The following is a 22895-nucleotide window of genomic DNA, read 5'->3' on the forward strand; positions in this document are numbered from 1 at the left end:
AATGATTACAAATCATTGTCACATCCCAAAAACAAATTTTTGTTAAATCTCAAAAAAAAATGATAGAATAAAAAAGAAAATTTGATAGAATAAAAATATTAGAAATTATGGGTTAAGCATCTAGGGAACCATTCCATTCTTTTCGAATATGACTTGACTATATTATGTCGAGAGCTCAAGGTTTCACTGTTGCATAACCGCCATTCTCTCGTCTGTTGCAGGAGCTGGAGAGGAGTTACACTCTCTCAACCCCAGGGGGTAGCAGCCCCGTTTGTTGTCCGCCTTGCAGCCCGCCGCCCGCGCCGGCCGCATACATATCGAGCGCGCGGGCGTCCTCGCGTAGACTCGGCGCCGGAAGTGGCCTCGGCGGTCCCACATCCCCGGAGAGGGATCCCCTGGGAAGACTGTTAAGGTGAGTCACTCGTTCAATGATCCTATCGTCCACAGTTCCCTAGCTACGCGAGACGAAATCCTTATTTCTCCGGGGCGAAATCGTCGTTCCCGGTCCAAGAGAGAGTCTAATTCCATTAGACGTGTTTTTGCCTGCCGACACGCTTACGTTCGCATTGTTCCGGGATAAGATGATACTCTCGGAGGTGATTTCATTCGGTACAAATAGATACTGGTAGCGGCACAACGAGAAACTTTATGTCAAAGTCCTGTGCGTTTTAATTAATCTCAATTCCAATTCAAAATTTAATTTTGGCTTATTTTGCTTTTCTCTTTCCTATAGTAATGTTACAATGGTAGATAATTAATTTAAACGTTACAGATATTTGTGTGTAGTTCACTATATAATATTTTTCGAAAATTATTAGGTGTTGGAATTAATTCGTAGCGTTTTACAAGTGATGGAAAGTACTTTCATTAATGTATTTTTTAATGCTCATGTGAAATAAATAACATTCTTTCATTAAAAAACGCTACGAATTAATTCCAACACCTAATATATAAATGTTAATGAATCCGTGTAATTATTTATTTATATAATAAAGAATTAAGACCACGCATAATTTGTAATAGAATTCGAGACAGAATTTTATTTATAGTTTTATACATTAAAAAACGCATTAAAATACGCGCAGGGTATAAATAATCCTGGTCAATTGTATCTGGTGTAATAAACATTGAAAATCTATCAACGCTTTAAGTAAAGTAGTCTAATTGGAGAAACAAACAAGTATCTTATTCATATTTAAATGACATAAATTACAACTTTACATACCTATTATAATTTGATATATAAAATTATAATAGAATCTGTTTCAAATTCTGTCGTAAATTGACTGTGTAAACTGGACTTTAGAAGCAATATATGTTATCTATATACATATATTACATAATTTTTTAAATACGCCTTACAAATAAGTTTATTTTATTTCTGCCGCTTTAAGATTCTCATGTAACACAATTTACGCAAACATAATTTAATGCTTCAATGGAAACAGTTCTACAATTGTAATTTTAATTAGTCTAACATTGTTCTAATCAAATAGTAATAGTGGTTAATTCAATTTTCTTTGGTATAGTGTAACCGATATTGCAGTTTAAATTTAACATTAGTTAAACTCTGGTTAATTTAATCGACGTTAATGAAAGCAGTTCTAGAACAGCGGACGCAGGTATGCGGGATCATAAATGTACATAAAAGCATTCGTGCGCGTGAATTAAATTTGCGGTATTCGAGAATGTTTTGAGCGAACATAACGAGAGCGACGTGTACGTGAGACGGATATCCGGTCTAATGACTTCCATAAAATCAGAACAGACTTCTATGACCGATCATCTGAAAGACATAAAAGTCTCGCGAGCTTTACTTTCTTACCTCCCATCAGTACGCTCTTCTCCTGATTACTTTCATAGCCCTGCGGGCTTTCCTGCAAGATCCATCAATCTGTATGGCGAGAGGTATACACGAATGCACCGTCCAACATTTTGCTTGTACCATCATTTTGTCGTCTTGGGAAATTTACCGATCACCTGGCAAATGGGGGGGATCACTCATGTTAAATTGACATTGCTCCTTGCTTTCCAGTGAGTGATGTTAAACCTTTACCTAACTCGCCTTTACCTTCTTGCGTCACTTTATTTATCGAGTCTAATTCAAATTTGATTTAGATTTTGACGCTTCATTGCCCTTTTTTTCTTCCAAAAACGCGCATTACTCGCGCGTTTATATTATATTAATGAAAAACGATGTATGTATAAATGAAATAAGTAAGAAAAAGGCTAATATAATATTAAGATTAGATTTTACTGTCTAATAATATTTTTATATGTAAATTTTAAATACACCTCTCAGTTATATTATGTTCTTACTATGTAGAAAAGTGAAATTTTATGCATAATCAATATTTTCGGGCAGAAAATTTGCCCAAGTTTTTGTGAGTTCCGAAAGTTATTAAAACATTCATCGTTATTATTACCATGTCCCCCCCTTATACTTTGAACACATTATACTCCGAACAATGCAATACTTTGAATCTCGCGATTATCAGTTCCCATCTATCTTGCTGGGAGCACCAAAACTATTTCATCAACCCTTGATCCGTGCCCCTCGGAATCTGGCGAACCATCGTTCTATGACTTCGCTCGAAGAATTTCCGTTCTATACCCACGGATTGAATAACCCCACCGAACCCTATCGTTGCAGATTCCTGAAGACCTTCTACAGGGAGTTGGGCACTCGCGATCCGCCCCATCTACCACCATGGGCGTCTCCGCTACCGCTCGGCACCCTCTGTCCGGCGCACTTTCAGCCGCATCTGCAGCTGGTGCACAAGAGCGAGCAGGAACACCGTCTCGAAAACATCAAGCCCGACCAGATCTTCGCTCCCGTCAGGGTGAGTGTAATTAAAATCCAATAATTGTGTTATATCGACGGTTCAAAGCACAGATATTGCATGCCCAGAGGCACACAATTTAATAAAAACTTGAAGAGGATGTTTTATATAGGAATAGAGAGGTTTTGGGATAAATGAAAGTGGTACAAACGAGATATTTACATTATTAATATTTATATCATTACATCAAAAATTCTTGGTAATATGTGATTTTATTTGTCGCATTATATTTCTGACTATAAACATATACAAGAGAGATATGTTTGTGAAGAAATTTGTAGAATAAATTAATTTTAAAAAGTTAAATTTTTATTTTTTCGAAAAACCGGTCGCTATGCACACATAGAAAGATAAATAGCCCAGAAATACATCAAATTTAGGCAAAACTACTGAAAAAACGATTTACTAAATTAATAAGTACATATTAATACATATCTATAAAATAAATGGTCCTAACAATAAATAAATATTAAATATAGTAAATAAATATTTATTCACTAAAAAAATAATAATTAAATCAAATTAGTTTTTGTATCGAATATTTATATTTAGTAAATATTTACTTATTGTTAGAACTATTTAAGCAATTATTTATTAAAATTTAGTATTTTCTTTAATGTGCATTACATCATAAGCAGACCAATGGATTTGTACGTTAAACATATTTTGGCTTGACGATGTCAGAACACATACGAGTTTTCGCGCTTTATCAGAAGACCGAGATCTTTCGTCGACAGCCGCGAATTTGCATGATATCGACTCCGTAATTGCGCGGACGAGCAGCAAGTCGAGTCCCGGATGTCCAAAGAAACCGCAAGGGAGTTTCCTCCGACGACTGTCGAAAGCTCGTTTCGTTGTCGTCGCCCCGTCGCTGAGCAAGTTCCCTCAGAAATGTGAAAGCCAAGTTGGTGTCCTTTAAAATCTCAGAGCGAGAGTGAGAAAGAGAGAGAAAGAGAGGGGAGGGGGTGAAAAAGTTCGCGAACTTTCTTCCCTTTGCGATTCACTATCTCGAGTTCTCAATACGAGACTGTTCGACTTCTTGCGCTCTCCGATCTCTCTCTCTCGATGCAGTCTCCCACGAGTGAAATGCAATGACACTCGGAATCGGCGCGCTCGCGATTTATGGTCGCAGTTGCTTTGACTGCCGGATAGTTGTTTTGATTAAATTGCGCCGAATCGCTTTTTTCGCGGATGAAAGGATTGGTAACATTAAATTGATCAGCGGTTTACGTAATCGGTTTACGTAATCAGTTTCATTTGTTTTTCATTAGGTAAAAGAAAAGAATTAACGATCATGAATGAAAATGATGTATTTGTAATAGATTTGAATAATTTCTTTCGAACTCTCATTAACAATGTTGATTAGCAGTTCATTAATTCTTAGTGATATATTAAAAATAGAAAAACTTATTGAATGTGTAAGGGGATGAGTGAAGAAGAAAGGATACTGCGAATACTTATAAGGGAAAAGTTAAATAAAAATTATTGATCAATTAATGGAAGTTTTTATTCAAAAGATATTCCAGTTATACAGCTTTAAACTACAATAATTATCATTCATATATTATCATATAAACTATAATTTTAAACAAAACCCTTGCCCGGAATTATCCGCCGCTACGCGGGACAATACCGCATCGGTTTTGTTAAAATTATAATTTATATTAATAATATACGCTGTTAAATTCATAATATCAAATTATACCCAATTGAGCTGTTTTTAATTATTTCTGTAGGCCACTGCTCCTACTTAATATGTCGTTAATTTATCTAAAATAATAAAGTTAAACAATTTAACACACAAGAAAATATATTAATATATTGGCTCAAATTTTATTTATTATTTACTAAAAGTGCATATGTTAATACGGACGTTGTTTATTTTAAAACTAATTACAGAAATGGATTAATTTTCTTTTTGACATATATGGAAGTTCAAAATAACAAAATGTGTTATTTAACTGCAAGGATTGAGTTATTATTATTTCTTTGATATCTAACAGTGCATAAATGTTAATTATTGTAATTTAAAACCAATATCCTTTAAATAGAAGCTTCTACATATAAATGATAAATAATCGTTGGCTTATTTAATTTTCTCTTTAAGTATTCGTAATTTTCCCATTCTCGCTTACATTACAATTATCGAAATATGTAATAGTACTTATATTAAACGTTTTATGATTACATGTTTAGTGTGATTCTAAACATAGATATATATCGAATTATTATTGGGTGCAAGAAATGAGAGAAATATCACTATTCCAACATACTACAATAATATCTTTTGCGTTTACCTGTAGTGTTTCTACAGGTTCTAATTTCGCAATTCTCCTATTCTGTCTAATTAAGGAGAGTATATATTTAATAAATTATTACTGAAATCAAATCTCAAATTTTCGTAACGCTTTGAATAGAATACATATAAATTTAACAAATTGTCGCTTAAAAATGAGCTCATACTAATTAAGTCGCGAAGATCGAGATATGAACTTGACTTTCTAAAATTCAGATGAGTCGTAATATCCAATTCAGAAAAATTGTTGAATGTATCCGAATTCGATGTACACGTAGCACCATCGATCACACCAAGTAGTGCCAAGGGGTGAATACTGCTTCAAGTTCCTTGCGCAGTTCTCACGTCTTGCAAACGGTCATTCACGTCCAGGCGATAATATCTCCGTCGCTCTAACTCTCGTTTCTCGGATAAAGGGGATTTTGATCGTGGCGCTGAGACGCCAATCGGTCGGGCCTTCTTCTGTATCGCGTAATGAAGTATTGTTCTGTCGCAGAACGATAAGTCGTTAACGTTTCTTCAAGAGCTGTTGCCCGTGTTCTTTCGTCTTAGATGCAAAAGCCAACCGCGATGATAATTCGAAACGCGAGAATAAAGTCTATACTTTGTTTTATTTCTTTTCGTCGAATCTTAAAATCGTTCACATCGATATTATAATTGTGAGCAAAACACACAATAGTTTTTGAAAATATACATATAATGCAGTAACCATGAAAAATAATTATACAAATGAAAATAACAATTATGAAAATATAGAACGATTGCTTTACATTATAACAAGAAATTGTAAATATTAATAAATTAAAACTAAATTAATAAAATCATGATCTTGTATAGTGATTATTCACAATGTATAAAAACACATTAATTTAAAGTTTATGAAAAAATACGATTGTTTAATTATTAATCTTACTTGCATTGATGAAATCTATTTAATTAATCTGTTTATTATTTAATTTATTATTTTACGTATAAATTAATAAAACGATATGTATCTGAGAAAACATATCTTATTGAAGTAAAAAATCGAAATATTTCTAATGCTATTTTAAATGAACTCATTATCGTTGTTATTCTTTTTCTCTTAATAAAATAACCCTGTGTCTCTTGTTCTTACGTTACTTTCAATAAATATATATCGTATCACGACTATGTAACGTAAAGAGCCACAAAATGCAGACAATGTGCCTCGTCGCCCGGAAACGTTTGCGTCGAAAAATGAGCCTCATAACCGTCGGGACATACGTAGGATATGTAGGGTAGGAAAGAAAGAAGATGCAAGCACATAGACCGGGCTTGGGAAACCACATACGCGCACCCGCGGCACGGGAATGAATCCGCATCGTAAAACCGATTTGTTTCTACCGTGAAAAAGGACGAGGATAGAACTACTCTTTAAGAACCTTAGAACCGCCAAATATATTCGCGTTTGCGGTTCATCATGCACTCCAATTTTCCTGACTATCAAAAATTAAAGAACTGACGCGAAAAAAGATTGTGCATGTAAATGCAAGGAGACAAAAACTTCGGAAAAAACTTTTCGATAATATTGTACCTAGATAATATTGTAGTATTTATTTAAAAATATTTGAAAAAATCTTATAAAAATTCTTATTTCACAAATACAATTTCTACGACTTTTAATTGTTGATGTGAATTGTTGACTTTGATATATAAAATATTTTTTACATAAAATATGTTTTTAAAAATACGATATAAGTACAGTAACTTCTTTTATTATAAATAGAATATATATTTTAAGGTAATGTTATTTTTTTTAAATAATATATAATTTTTTTTAATATAAACTTCGTAATATCATGTGTTCAATTTTATCAAGTTTATTTTTAATTGATATATTACGTGGAAAAAGTAGCGCATATATAATCCATTATCTCATGATTTTTCTATATTTTAATAAATAATACAAGCAATTATGTTTCTTTTTTACATAATCAATTTTGAAGCGTTAAATACGCGATTATATATACGTTACATACATATTTTAAAACTACATCATTTGACAAACATTTTTTATCTTTTTTTCGCTATATAAATAGAACGTGGTTTATTCGTTCGAAAATATGCGTTCTCAAATTTATCGAAGTATTCGTCGATAAAACCGATGAAGAATCAGTGTATATTGCCAGCAAAACCAACATACGAGTCCCTGAGAACTGAACATAACTCGTGGAAAAATCCTGTTGCCGTTCACCAGGTTGCTGGAATCAAAATACCGAGGTCGATACTTGAAAAAACGAATGATTAAGACCCTCGAATCGAGCTGTTTGTCGAAGTTTTCAACAAAAATATCGACATAGCGTTGACTTTGTTTATTTCACAAAAATGCAATCGTCGTATTCGATTCTCAAATTGTTAAAAAATTATTATATATATTATTATATATATTATTATATTATTATATATGTTATTATAACATTGTGCAATTATTTTTATTATTATAAATTTTCATGCAATAAAGGATCGAGTAACGTGGCCATTTTTCGCTAATGGACATACTCGAAAATTGACTCCTTTATATAATCATAAAACTACATCATACAGCAATTTTAGCAAGATATAGACGAAAAATATTTTTAAAAATAGAAAAAAAAATCATTCTTATCGATTTCGATAAATTAAAAGGGCGTGGAAAATGAATAATTGCGATCACTAATAAATGTGGTCTCGCGATATGAGAGTAGCGAAGAGAAATGCTAGGATATATCATCCTCATAAATTTCACGTAGTCTAGAAGTAAAAAATACACAGAATTACATCAAAAGCGTCGATGTTATGGATAGGAGCTACTAGGTTTGCATTTTATTATTTCAGAGATTTTTCTGCGGAGAAGCCGACGCTGCGTTTGTATATTCCGTCGGTTTGCGCGGTCGGATCGATGATAGATCGATGAAGGGAACGAGAACGATCTCGCCGATGTGGAATCGATGCACGTCCAATCGCTGCCTGCCGTTTCCGATATATGCGAGGACGTATATCTGAAAACGTCGCGACCTGGCTGGCACGATCCCGTAGCGAATCTTTCCCATCGCGTTTCTTTCCACGATATGCTCGCGAAGAGACACATCGCTCTCGTGAAATGCCCTTCGCTTCCTGTATCACTGTCTCCTTAAATTTTCCGCGGCGGGATGAAGCGCGATATCTCTTGCGTATCGCATGAATACGGCGCACACCGATCTTTTTCGCTGAGATTTGTGGACGTACTGCTATCATTTTCAACTCATTCCTTCACGAATTTGTTGTTGCGTCTAATTGGATCACCAGGGGAAATAATTGGCACTGACATACATATGTTGCATTAATATGAGTACGAGTATTTACTGTTGCATCATAATTAACGAATGTAATGATTATGCAATGTAATAATTTAATATGATATTATGTATTAAATATATATTAATTAAGAATTATGTGGAAATTATATATATGTATATATATATATATATAGCTTCCATAATTTAAATTATATCTAAGTGATACATGATACTATAATTACAATGCAATTTAAATTTTATTTACACATGAGTGAAAAATATTATGTATTCAGTCAAATTAATTCTTCATGCCTAATAATATGTATTTTTATGAATTTATACAATTTCCAATTTAAGCAAATTATGCGTCTATTATTTGTCGATTTTAAAACATTGTCCTAAATCAAAAGTTTCTAAGATGCTTATTTGCTTCAATAATATTAAATTGTTTGTCTTTAAGTTATTTTACTACTTCAGCTTCAGTTTAGGATTATATTTTAAGACCGACAAATTGACGCACAGATTGCTTTGAACTGGAAATTATATAAATTTACAAAAAATATTATTAGACACAAAAAAACTTCCTTAATTGAATATGGCATTTTTCATTTATGCGTGTTTCGTCGCAGAGTCGATTTTTCGCTTAATATTGTTTAAATTTGATTTTCTTTTTTTAGAATTGCTGTCGAGGAAATGAAAATAATTCGTTTCTATAAAAGTTTTGTTTATATAAAAATTCCAAGAGCACACATTGCTCTTGAAAAAAATTGCCTTTCTCCGTTGCTGCTACGGGAAATCAATGATTTCATTAAATTATATTTGAATAATCCACTTTGACCCTCTTCACGTAATACAATAATGAATGTCGTCTGCCTTCAACATGCCTCCCCATTGCGGTTTATCGAAGAATATTTACGAGCGTGTAGACTTTCTAATCTCCTCGGAAACGAAGGATTTATCGCCCTGTATCCTTCCAATGCGACCGTTCCTGACGCACTTCGCGTCCGTCGTTTCTGCAGGATATTTTCCTCGTCTGTCCCTCGTTTCTCGGCATTCGAAATTGGTTGCGGCTGGAAGTGGCCGGAACAAATGCGGTTCTATCAAAGGATTGATAGGTAGATCCCGCATGACGCAGGAATTATTCTGCGGCGGATTATCCGGTAACGAGCTTACGATCCTTCATGCATCTATGTTGTTGCATTATCTCATCAAAAACCCGCGTCATGCTATCGACGTTTCGTTAATCCCTCTCGGTTAACGCTTGAATCAATTAATTTCAATTGAACGTCAGTCGAACGATTGAACTCGTCTTTCTTAATAAAAAATGTTTAAGATGTGATAATATCAGTTTGATATTATAATAAGGATTTGTAATATACTCTCATTTGACATAACTGACTAAAAAATATGATTTTCGAGTTATTACTATGAACGAATTAAATAAAGGTTACTCAATCAGCAAAAGTAAACTAACTTAACTTCCGTTGGCCAAATAGCACTTCGTCGTTTTTAAGATTTTCAAAGAGATCATATTAATATCTTCTACAAGAATGCATGACAATTTTGAGTTGTGTAAATAAAAGTGAAAATCTTTTATAAAGAATTTTATAAAGAATTAGATTTAGAGTTAAAATAGTTTTGGTCGAAGTTTAAAGAAGAAATTGTTTTATTTTTAATTTAATCATTTTAGCTGATAAAAGTAAATATAAACTGTTTGCGCAAAAAAAATATTTTGCTGCTCCAGCTAGAATTATCGCTATTTCTTGTATTTGATAGAAAATTATATATTATACGGGTAGAATTTATAATACGATATTCTAACAATTTATGCAAGAAAATTTAGATCTCGTAATGAAATATGAATCACTGCTAAATATGAATCACAGTCACAGTCATCTGATTAAACGTTACGGAGAGACTTTCTTGATAAATTTGACGAATGGTTCAGATACAAATTCTCTCTCTCTGTCATCTATATTGATTAGCTACAATACATATCCAATATCGCAGTGCTAACCATTTATCGATTTTAACTAATTTTTCGTATCTAGATAATTTTTTGCTTTAACCGTATGATTATTTTTTTCAATGTTGGTGATCTTTTGAGTTGTGCCATTTTTAATGAATTATTCCGAACTTGTTATAAATTGTTTGTACGATCAAAGTCATTACATCTGAAAAGGGGATATAACTTTTAAAGATTGCCATGTGAAATGAAAATGAACATTTAATCATAATTTTAAAAATGTATTCTTTTTTGTCGACTTATTAGTTAATAATTTTTTATTAAATTAAAAAATAGATTTTCCCTTTTCTTAAAAACATAATTTTTTGAATTATTACTTTTGAAGAAAGGAACAATTAATCTGCTAATGATTAATCGCAATCCTTCTGGTACATACCTTTAAGCCTTTTAATATTTTATCGAACACTAATATTTAACATTGAAGACAGTGAGAAAATTAAATTAGGTAACTCAAATTTTCGTTAAATAAAAGTATTCAAATTTAAACCAGGAATCTCTGAATCTCTCTCTCTCTCTCTCTCTCTCTCTCAGGTAGTGAATTGGTGATAATATTTGAACATCTCCGGCATACGTGTACATGTTCGTACATCGGCGTATAGATACAGGTGTATTGATATAGATACGCTTTATGTAATAAAAGTTTTATCAAATATACATTTTATCAGTTCAAAATTGTTTGGGAAGCGCGCCTATACAATGAATGTACTCGTATCGAATGTACTCTTTTTCATCCGTCAATATTCCAATAACCGGATGTTGCAATCGTACTCTGTATAATGGCCGGCGCTGTTATCCATCGACCGACAGATTGTGTACGCCGCGCGCGACCGGATCGATTATCGCTGACAGAGTGAATGACCGGCAAACGCTGCGTGTTCCGCCGCGTACTACGGATTACGGTTATCGATTACGAGAATCGAGATACTGCTTACCGATATCGATCGTCGATCGTTTGCCACCGCCATCAACGGCATGGCGATCTAACCGTCGGTTAATGGCGTTGCCCTCAACGCTATACGATGCGAAACAAACGTGGTTAATCGCCTGCTCCTGCTAATCGTTTGCATAATGCTGTAACTGCAACGCGTAATATTTTTGCTTCCTATTCGAGCATAATACGAACACACCACTGTCCTATCAGGGATTGTCCTAGATTGGTGGTAAGTAGACAGATAGCATTACTCCGCGCGATATTTGTTGTTAGCGAGCATGTTAGAGCTCTGATATTTCATAACTATCGAGAACAAAGAGCTTTTTGCAATAAGGCTGCAGATAACACAAATATAGCAATGTGAAAATATTCACAAATATAATAAACCCTTTGTAACGAAATAGTGCAGCGAAAACCTGTAATTAACTTGAAAAAACTTTGTTAAAAATATCGAAACATAACAGAATTGGAAAAAGTTAAGTCATTTCTGAAAAATTTTGCAATCGGACAGTTAAACGAACGGATGGTCAGAACAGCACTATGAAATTATTAATTATTATTATTATAATTTTGCCATAATGTTGTTTAATTGTACAGATTATAGGACATAGTGTTGAACGTTGATCTCACGTGTGACAGGCAATAAGGTGTTGGAAGTTATAAAATCCCAAATGACGGTTGATCTATTAAAAAGGATTAGAGGTTCGCGAAGAAGGTTAGGTTCTAATTAGCTCTGACTGGAGATCAGGAATCCAAGAAGTATCCGAGAAGTCGATTACAGAGAAATGTGTGGACTAAATTTTTTCCCCTTATTCTCGCACTATCGATTATACGGAAAAAATTTTTGCTATATGAAAAACCTATTACTTTATAATTCATTGTATTAACCCTTTTTATATTTCTACTTTGGTTGGCCAGTCATCTGCGATCTACGTAAATGACGCTTGTTACGAGTTTGCTTTAGTTAATTTACAGCATTTTTTATTTTTCCTTCACTCTGCATAATATATTTTGTTTTTCCAAACTCTGCATAATATATTTTGCTGTCGCATTTTGTTACGTGAAATTTAAATTAAACATTAATGTTACATGTTTGTTTTCTTCTAATCCGCTGCGAGAAATGCTCCAATTTATTTTTTTTGTTAAAAATTTTGAATAATTGCAAACAAACAACTTTTTTAAATTTAATCAACAGATCAGGGATGATTCAAGTGTTTTGCACAAATTTACATTCTACATCAATCGTGACTATAATACCTTAATTATAATAATCAAAATATATGTTGATTTATAATACCTTATTGTAATTATAATATTTTAATTATAATAATGATTATAATGAATAATAATAATAATCAAATCTTGATAAGTGCATAGCGATCGATATTTTTTTGCCAGAAGTGTTAAACTTGTCTTCCTAATTTTTATTATTACATTTTATTCACATGAAACAAATTATGATTTCCAGCTGAGCGATGGTACCGTATCCGAGGCGCCGCGGCGCGTCGCTATCGAGGGTGGCCCCGGAAGTGGCCGGACCACTCTTTGTTTGCGACTACTGCATCAATGGGCGACACAGAGCGATGGTCCCGCTTTGGCATTTATCGTGCCCTTGCGTGAGCTTCGCGGTAGCCCCGTCCTGAATTACCTGGCACGAGAATTGTTCCCAAGAACGGCCGCGTTAGGTGATGCGATCGCGCAGGTATGGCGTACTTTGCACCTGATGGAGGACCGCGTACTCTTTGTCCTGGACGGTTACGATGAGTGCGTGGGCGGCCGAGCATCACTCGGCGATGCAGCCGATCTCCTAGAGGGACGATTGTTCCCGGACGCCAGGATCCTGGTTACGTGCTCGCCTAGCAACTCAACCGCCCTCGCACCTTTGGTTCAACGCAGAATTCATCTAGCCGGCCTCGAGTGGCCGCACGTTGAGCGGCTCTGCGTGGCCTATTTCATTCACAACGACATCGCCGAGAAGGCCTGCGAATTTCTTGAAGCGCTTAATGTGCAACCGCAATCCGTCAGGCAGCTCGGCCAGCATCCACTCGGTTGGATCATGCTCTGCTGCTTGTATCAGGTAAGATTTGTAACTAGAAATATCGAATGTCTGCTAGTTACAATGCGAAAAATTTTAGTTAGGAAATTACGTCTCTTATTTTTTAAAAGAAAAATATTTTTAACAGATCGTATAAAACTTGTAATGAAAATAAAAAAATTTATTAGATTATAAAACATCGAATTATATCAGATAGTTTTTATTAATTTTATTTAAAGACTCGCGTGCGCTAAAAGCATTATCTTTAACGATAAAATGAATTTAGCAACGAATTTTTATTTTTACATAAATTATTTTACGTAATTACGTAAATTTATTTTTAATAAATATTTCTATTATATATAGTTTAACAAAAGTGATTTTTTTTTTAAATAATGTCTAAAGTGATTGTTTTTACATTATTTACGAATATATACGTGACAGTTTTATTGTGACTATACATTTTTTTTCTTTGTATATTTCTTTTGGAAATGGTTCACTTTTCGATTCAAACAATATAACGTAGAGAGCCCTAGAAAATCCTATAGAAATATCTTGATCCACGAGCATGATTTTGCTTACCAGGACTCCGGAAATCTACCGACCGAGACAAGCGCTCTCGTGCAAGCTGCGGTGAAGTGCATCGTGAAAAGGAGCTTAGACCCGCCGATTCCCTATAACGAGGAAATTCCAGGCCATTGTAGGAAGCGTCTCGAGGACTTCGGCAAGGTGTCCCTGGCTGCCCTAAGGGAGGGCAGATGCTGTTACACGGAAGCTGAGCTAAGGGCACGAGGTGGAGGCATTGAGGTCACTCGACTCGGTTTCCTCACGAGGGGACTGACCTTCGGTCAAAGACGCAAACCAGATCTTTACACGCCTATTCATATGGCAGTGGCGGAATTCTTGGCGGCGTACTATCTTACTTCGGTGGCGCAATATGCCAACATCCTGCGCCGTGAATTGGAGGGCCTACCCTCGGGCATCATCGGTCATTTAGCCGGCTTGCTAGGTCCTAAGACCCACTTGATTCTGAATCAATTATGTCCGCTGGAAGTGCCACCCAGAGCTGTGTTCTCGTTGCTAAAGGCAGCTGGCGCGTCCGATGGCAACATCTCAGCGGTTTGCCGATTGGTCGGCGCGGGCCCTGGATTCGGGCCCGCGCCCAACGAACGACCTCCGGCCCCATTGGTGCACACGTCCCCTCTAGAGCTAGAAGGATGGGCCAGGATCCTCGAGAGTCCCGCTTGCACGCTTGAGGCGCTCGAAGTGGTGTTCCAAGTGGAACGTGGATCCGATCCAAGATATCTGGACGATTTCTTCGATGCACTCGCCGGCAACGAGAGCGTCAAACTCGTCAGGATCACGTCTCTGCTGGGACAGGAATTCCCTGCAGATGAAGCGCAGCGATTGGCCGGACATTTAAAGAGTGTGCTTGGCAAAAAGAAGCTCAACGATTTCGAACTTGTCATCACTTGTCTCGAGGAGGCGGCCCATGATAGGTGAGTCGTTTTACAGATATACTTACTTGCCGAAGCGAACTCTAAACTTCCACTTGTCGCGATCTCTCCGAGGATGGCAAGTTCCAAACTCATAAGATTGCCTGTTAAGCGCGCTTCAGGAGAATAAACTATGTTCAACGCGCCGGACGGGTTTACCATGTTTACCGTCACATAATTGAGTTGCTGAGATTGGTATATAGGCGGGAAGCTCGTGTAGTATTTTTGCCTTGAATTTTTTGCTCATCCGCTTAATTGTTCTTGCTATAAGATGTTTTATAATCATCATACAGTAGTGTTTAATAGTGTATTTTGAAGATAGAGTAAAAAATTCTAATATGAAAAAAAAATATTGAAGTTATAATAGTTTTTGAATTATTAACCAAATAACTGATCATATAACTGATAATGTCACTTAGAATTCGCGAACTAAAGCTCGTGTTACATAGACATGCGTCTTACTAAAAGATAATAGATTAATGGGCATGTCTGTGTAACTACGAACCTCATTGCACAAATTCTGCATATTAGGATTTTTTTATTTTATTTTACCTCCAGAATATGCTATTATTAAAATATTGCACGATAATTGTGAGACTCCCTCTATATTTCCTAATTTTTTTTTCCTTTTTTTTTATTATCATTTTTATTGCCATTTCCCTGCTTCTTTTTATTTACTTTTTTTTTACTTATTAATCTTTTATTTGACCGCGATTAAACTTTCACCTAAAATTCTCACGCTATTGTTCCATAAAACTTTTCAATTAACAATGAAACATAACGATGACTTTCTACTTGAAAAGTATGGGACTATTTTACGGGGCGACTTATCGCATGGATCCACTTACGTGACTCAATAGCTCGAAGAATAAAGAACTAGCGAATGTGTTGGCATTATTGCACCTCAAGGACGCTCGATATGGCGCCATCGATAGCTTCGACGATGACGAAGAGTTATTACAGAAAGTCTGCTTGTCCGCTCGGTCATATATGAGGTTGGCCAGGACAAACGGCCAATGAGGATATTTGCTTTTTCGCACCACGAAAAGAAGTGTAAAAGACGAGAGAGCGAACGGAGATCTATATTTAGATTTCTACGTTGAGAGATAAAGTAAAAGAAGAAAGACAAATAAAGGGAACAAAATTAATGAAAAAGTTTGAATCTTTATATAGATGGATGTAGAGATCTCTCTACTTATATCAAGATTTATATCGTTGTAAAAAAGAAAAAAATCATAAATGAATCTCTTTTTAAAAAATAATAAATTACTTATATTTAGTATAAATTATAAATTTGAAATAAAAAGTTTTCTAGAATTTGTAATGAGTTACACTATAATTAACATTTTCATCATAATCAGTATACATTGTCTTACATTTGTAACAACAATAAATTTTTTAAATATTGATCTTTGGCTGCACGCTCGTGAACATATAGTATAAATATTATAAATCATCAGGATTTACTGTTAAGCTCGATGGCACCCTAAAAGCACCCCTAAAATTTCCATCAGGCTCGCGCGATTCTCACGTCAAAATTGAAAAATTTGTTTTGTCGCGCGACGAAGGGCGACGAAAGGGTCCATCGCACGGATATTTGTCTTTGCCCGAAGGGAGCGAAGAAATGGCAGACGTGGAAAAAGCGTGTTTACTTTGCGAGAATCGAGCGAATATACATTCCCATACTTGCGCGCTTGGCTCGCTCACGAACGAGAAAACTTTTGCCGAGAAAGACCACCTCGATCTGCGGTTTTTAACCCATGAGAAATTCAACGATGGTTTCATAATGAGAACTGTAATAATTACGGTCTAGGTACCTCGAAAAAAATTGGTAAAAGCCATTATCGTCAATCTTCCTTAAATTAAAATAAAAATAGTCATCACTTCGTATTAATTTCTTTCCGTTATTAAAGAGTGATAATTTGTGGCTCCCTAGAATGAAAGATTTACATTGCTAAATTTTCTATAAATGTGTGCCGAGTGCTACCTACATTACAATAATTAAACTACTGATTTACTTGATAACATGGACGGCAGCATGGACGAAGATTCATGCATAAATTTTTTTCGTTTGCGTTTACTCCCACATTTTTCCCGCTGCTTTATCGAGCGTAATAAGACTATTTTACGCATCTGCGCGCATAATAGATGTACATCCATGCAATTGCATTACACAGTACGCAAAGGTACTTCTGAGGAAACCTTTTTGAGATTTTTCGTTTATGTTCTTTGCAATAGATTTTAATTTCTTGCTCACATTACCGCGTTTTCACTCAACCTTTATCGATTTCTTTCATTTTAAGCGCGTATTCGGGCGTCATTCGACTATTACAAGCTTTATGTTTTTCGATTCCACCGAGACGCTTTAACTCTCCTTTTCTCCATGTCCCTGAAGAGACGAAGAAAGTATTTCCACGGGCGGATTCGTAACACTCGATTCACCGATGAACTTGATGTTGTGTCGACCTCGAATTTAAGATCAAGCAAACGTGCGGAATTTGAATAGCCGCCGATTCATTATTGTTAGAATATGTTATTTGCAATTGCCACTTGACTCATCAATTTTTAAAAATACAATATTAGTTAAAATGTCTATACTTAAATAGTTTTCTCTAAATAGGTTTATGAATTAATTTATTATTGTCTTATTTTTTTTCTATTTTCTCCTTACTCTGTTTTTAATCTATCTTATTTATTTTAGTTTAGATGATTTTTTAGATTTTTAATATATCTATATGTGTTCTGTCACATACATACGATTTAATATGAAATGTATTTAATTATATTTTACATAAATATTACCATTTTGTGAACAGAACACAAAACTGATTTTTTATGCTTAAAGAGTTGCAGCGGTGACGATATTATCGATACAGACATATAAAAATCTCCGAATTGACTGAACGGAATCAGAAATTCTTTTTGAATTGAAATAAATGCAAAATTAGGAGAGATGGAGTAGTTGACTTTATGAAATTTTAAAAAATTAAAATCTAAAATAAAAAATTAAAAACTTACATTTTTTAACTCGTTGAACTATCACCTGAAATAAAATGTTTCTTTAATATAAAAGTTTTATAGCTCCTACAGAGACAAAATGACGTTGCACCACCCGTCGGATTACATAAACGAATAATACTGAGTTTCTGAAACTGAGATTAAAAGTTAAAAAAAGATTTTTATTCAACTATAAATTATATGTGTGTTTAACGAAGACTTAGAATGAAAATGAAAAACAGAGCGATAATCGTGTCTAGCAGTAAATATTAGATCTTGCAAGCTGTAATATATTAGATAAGGATAAATGTACGCAATTGAACGACAAAACGATATAATGTAAGAGATGAATTAAAGATATTATTATTATCAACATTTTAAATTTAGAAAAGTCTGTCTACTGTCAACAACGATCAAGTTCGATCGTTCCAACATCCCCTTAAGAATTCAATCTCGTTCAATTTCAAAATCAAGAAGCACTTCTTCATCTTTATCGGGGAATTTATTTTCCAGACAACATATAGTTTTTGTTGAATATTATATTGTATTCTGAGCGTGGCGCGAATTCCCGTTTTTAGCGGGAGGCAAAGAAGATTATTACGAAAAAAAAATGTGCACAGCACATAACAACGAGAATGTACTCTCTGCAAAGAGTGCGGGCAATAACAAGTTCTCGAAAGAAAGCTCAGTGGAACAGAGACAAAGGCAGAAAAAGAGAAGAGAAAGAGTCACGACGGAAAATTAAAGAAAACGACGAGACACGTCGCGAACTTTAACTTGCGACCGGGCTTACTATCTCCCCTTTTTTACCCTTTCACGCTCTCTTATTGAATCTCACAGCTTCAATCTCTCTGGTTTTATCCCGTTGCCTCGAGCTTTTCCCTGGGGACTTTCTCTTCGCCGTTATACATATTACGATTTTATTCTTCACTTTCTTTACATGAGAAATTTAATCCTCTCCCACAAAAGTGCAAATAGATTTTTAATTGCTGGACCAAACCAGACATGTCGAACCGAAATGCTTTTCAAATGATGTCTTCAATCCAAATATTTTGGATTACAAATAACGTAGATCTGATTGGCATTTAATGAATTAATTATAAATGAGGTAATCATATTCTCTAAATATTTACAACATGCAAAAGTATTTTCCGAATTTTCTTTCTCTCCTTATTGTATTTGATTCTAAATGCGATTACGGTCACAAAAACTGAGGGCTTTCGTTCACTCTGCTTTTCGTCATCGGTCTTTTCTGCCAACCCGAATATACAACTCTTCTCGCGAAGTCTCTTCAAACTCCACGAGAGTAGTATCTTTTCCGCGATGCAACTGCGAGGCGGAGGAATAAAAGGGGACGAACATTTACCATTTGCTTCGTAGAAACTCTCTCGACGATGTGCGGCAGCTCATTGTTTCGCGTCGAAACGTTCTCCTCTTGTTTCAGTTCCACCTTTACCAAACCCTTTACGCTTCATTCAATCGCTTTTCCGTAACGTAGGCCGTCACTTTTGTTCTCGTGGCGCGAGAGTCAATATTCCTGTCTATCTTTTCTATTCGAATGAATCGATCGGGCCATCGTCGCTTTGAATATTTCTGAAGAGTTCATTCTTTCCGGATATTACTAAAGCTATCATGCGCTGCAAGATAAAAGCCACAATCGAGCACAATATGATCTTATCAACTTCAATATCTTTGCGTATCTATTATATTTTATCTTGTAATGATATTTAACATTCGCCAATTTTTATATTCTTTATCCTTTGATTAATCTATAATTTTTCTCAAACAATTATATAGAAGATGTTTAATAAAAATTATAAAAAATACACTTAACGAATAATAAAGTGAAGTGTAATTTATTCTCTCCTTCTAAAATAATTATTTGGAAAATAATGTACATTATGTAATCTTTCAATTATTTAATAAATATATAACGTTATCCGAAGTTATATACTTTCCTTTTAACTCTGTTGAAAAATTAATAAATTACAGAATCTTTTAGCCTGTTTTTTTTTATTCGGGTAACCAAATGAGATACGGAGTGAAATTTTTGAAATTCGCGATATTTTATCGCTTGTTTGAAGCCAGTTATCATGCAAAGTGGCCAAGTTGCATCGTGAAAGTTCTCCCTTTTTTTCTCCCTTTTTGCGTGAAATGCGGCGGATTATCACGTTTGCTGTGATGCGCCTTCTAAGGTGTTTACGAATTCTTCCTGCGTACTTTCCGACAATGTCGAAAGCCAGAGCAAATATTCGATTAATATTACGATTCACGTTACGAGAATGTTGCCTGCCATTTTCGCAACTGCACTATTAACCGTCCCTCCTGCGCTTTTTGCGAATACGCTGCTTGCGCGCTTCACCCGCAATTGTCTCACATCTCGAAGGCGGAACGGCCAATTCCGCGCGAAAGCTTCGAAAAACTTCGGTCGCAATAACGTAATTCGCTATAAAGAAAAGGCAAAAATCAAAATAAAAGAAAGCGATGAAGAAAAGATAATGGGAAGAAGCAGATAATATTTAAAAAACCGGTTGTATAGAAAAAAGCGAATAATACAGATGGTAAAAGAATTAAAAGCAAAAGAATATATGAAAGAGAGAAAACTCAAAAAATGAGAGGAAGAATGGGAAGAAAAAAATATCAAATTTGTTGTGCGCGCGCGCGCGCGCGCGTGTGTGAATATATGTCCATATGTGTGTGTATATATGTATATGTATATATATATAGTATAATCCTGAAATTTGCGAATTCGAACACCAAAATGAAAATTTTCAAAAAAATTTAAGTAAAAAATTATTCATTTTTTTATTTTAAACAATGCTTGTGAAATAATAAGAGTTTAAATATAGCCAATTAGTGTATTTACTTTTGAAAAACTTTTTAATAATCTTATATTAATAATCTTACATTTATTTTCCATTATATATGTAACATTTGTCCGTAATTTATATTAATATTAGACCGCGCGACGACGTGAAGAGCATAATAACACGTCGTCTCTGAATAATAGGAAGGTGTGAAGGAATCCTTCTTGTTCTCCTCATCTTCGCGGAAGAGAGAGAAGTTCTAAACGCTAGTTAGAACTTACACTACTGACTTGGGCCAATTTTCAAGAGCCGAGAGTAATCGGGATGTGCAACGCCAGCGTTCTCTCCCGCTCGCTCGTTGTCGGCTTACCACGCGCGAGAAAATCCAGGCTTTCGCCTAACGTTCCCCAGAGGAGCGTCGGGACTTTGCATAATGCGTATCTACGCGCGCGCCAGATACGCTGGAGGAATAACGCCACGAATAGACAGCGTGAAATGCACATTACATATGCATAAATATATTTGCCGACAAGTCCGCCGAACTTCCACGCCGCTAACTCACCGCGCCAACCGAATTTTGGTTGCATCTTGCGCGTGGCTCCGAAAGCCGAGCTTCCCGAATGCGCATCCCCCTTTTTCTTCATCCCTCACGTCAGGCGCTTCTGATTCGCTGCAGTTTTTATTCCTATATCAGAATATAAAACCGCTAGCGTAACGCGAGCGAGCTAGCGTAACCGATGGAAATTCCCTTCATTCGCGTTTTATTTACCATAATTCAAATCGAAATGTACATTATATACATTATACTTCAATATTAACCATGCTTCCGGAGTAAATAGATATTACATATATAATTTGTATACGAAGCTCCAAAAATATTTGCAATTTATAACAGACAATTAATTCATCATGTGTATTTAACAAGAAAATTATTAATTCACTGAACCCCATGAAAAGAGACTGGACAAAGATTTTATACTAATTATTATATGGAAAATCATGTTCCATTGATAAAATGAGTTAGTTACACATAATATAGTTTATAATATGGTATACAAAAAATCATTTTCATTTTTATTGACTATATTTAATTAGATAGGAATAGCACAGTCCATGTTCTATGTCTTTATTTTAATTGGTTTAGTTTGACATTATAATGCACTGGATGATAAAATGCGGGAACATGCCTAAGTGTCCCATTAACACCGTCATTAATGCGATTGATTTCAGACTGGAGTGCGTGGTGAATGCTCTTTGTCGCGGCCTAAGTCACGCCTCTGGTAGTCTGTCGCGTTTGGTGCTCGACATGAATCTGTCCGGTGAGCAAGTGTCCCGGGTCTGCGAGGCACTTCGCGACTGCATTCAAGTGCAGGCGTTGCACTTGCCCCATTTAGGCTGCGGATGTGAGGGTCTGGCATCGGTCGCTGAGTTGCTGAAGGAACGGCCGCTGCTGGCACTCAACCTGGCTGGCAGCTGGGGCGCCAAGAATGAGGATCCGTCTAGCTCTGGCATCAGTATGGGTAAAACCTTGCTATTATTGTCCCTCCATTCGACGAGATTCCGTCGTCGACGTGATTCCACGATACTTTAATGAAAATTAGACATTGGCATGATATATTTTGTCGTAATTAGACTCGTGATTATGTTTTTGAGCAAGTGAATAGTCAATGAAGCATTCGATATATTTGAGAAATTACATTGAGAGAAAAATTTTTAGCATTTGTAATTATAATTACATATTACTATAATAATTATGATTATTACTGTTATAATATTAATAATAAAAACAATCATATATGTAGTTTTAATAAGAAATACAATATATATAGTTGGCAACCTAAAATGACTACAATTATAGTCGTTTTAGTTACAAATATCAAAAATTGTTCTCTTAGTGTACAAATTGTTTATTGAGATAGTCTACAATTATTTTTATTATGTTGTTTTATCAATGATATAGTACATAGAGAAAAAGTATATAGAGAAAAAGATATTTCAATTCACAAGGGACAATTGTGACGATAAAGTATGGAATGTGGTTGATATTTTGTAAAATTTGTGGACAATAACAATAAATGACAATAGGAATCATAGGGACCATATGTTACGTTTCGCATCGGTTCGCAAAACAATTTTGTCGACACGATTCATCGCGAAATTATAATAGTTCTTCTTGACGAAAATATTTG

At 35.0% G+C, this 22895-nt stretch overlaps 1 protein-coding gene across 5 annotated transcripts in view; it reads left to right on the top strand.

Moving 5' to 3' along the window:
- LOC105144539 (uncharacterized) overlaps positions 1-22895 on the top strand; it is a 273849-nt gene that overhangs the window by 195535 nt on the left and 55419 nt on the right. For 4 of the 5 annotated variants that reach the window (XM_087408478.1, XM_087408481.1, XM_087408480.1 and 1 more), the window contains 5 exons: positions 222-412; positions 2654-2843; positions 12840-13448; positions 13992-14905; positions 21937-22226. In XM_087408478.1, the coding sequence (XP_087264604.1) occupies positions 222-412; positions 2654-2843; positions 12840-13448; positions 13992-14905; positions 21937-22226 (2194 nt within the window). The remainder of the gene's footprint in view (positions 1-221; positions 413-2653; positions 2844-12839; positions 13449-13991; positions 14906-21936; positions 22227-22895) is intronic. The other variant, XM_087408479.1, reaches the window with a different exon arrangement.

This window comes from Acromyrmex echinatior, chromosome 8 (genome assembly GCF_024713525.1).
Source record: "Acromyrmex echinatior isolate Ae372 chromosome 8, ASM2471352v2, whole genome shotgun sequence".
In the NCBI taxonomy this organism is placed as follows: domain Eukaryota; kingdom Metazoa; phylum Arthropoda; class Insecta; order Hymenoptera; family Formicidae; genus Acromyrmex; species Acromyrmex echinatior.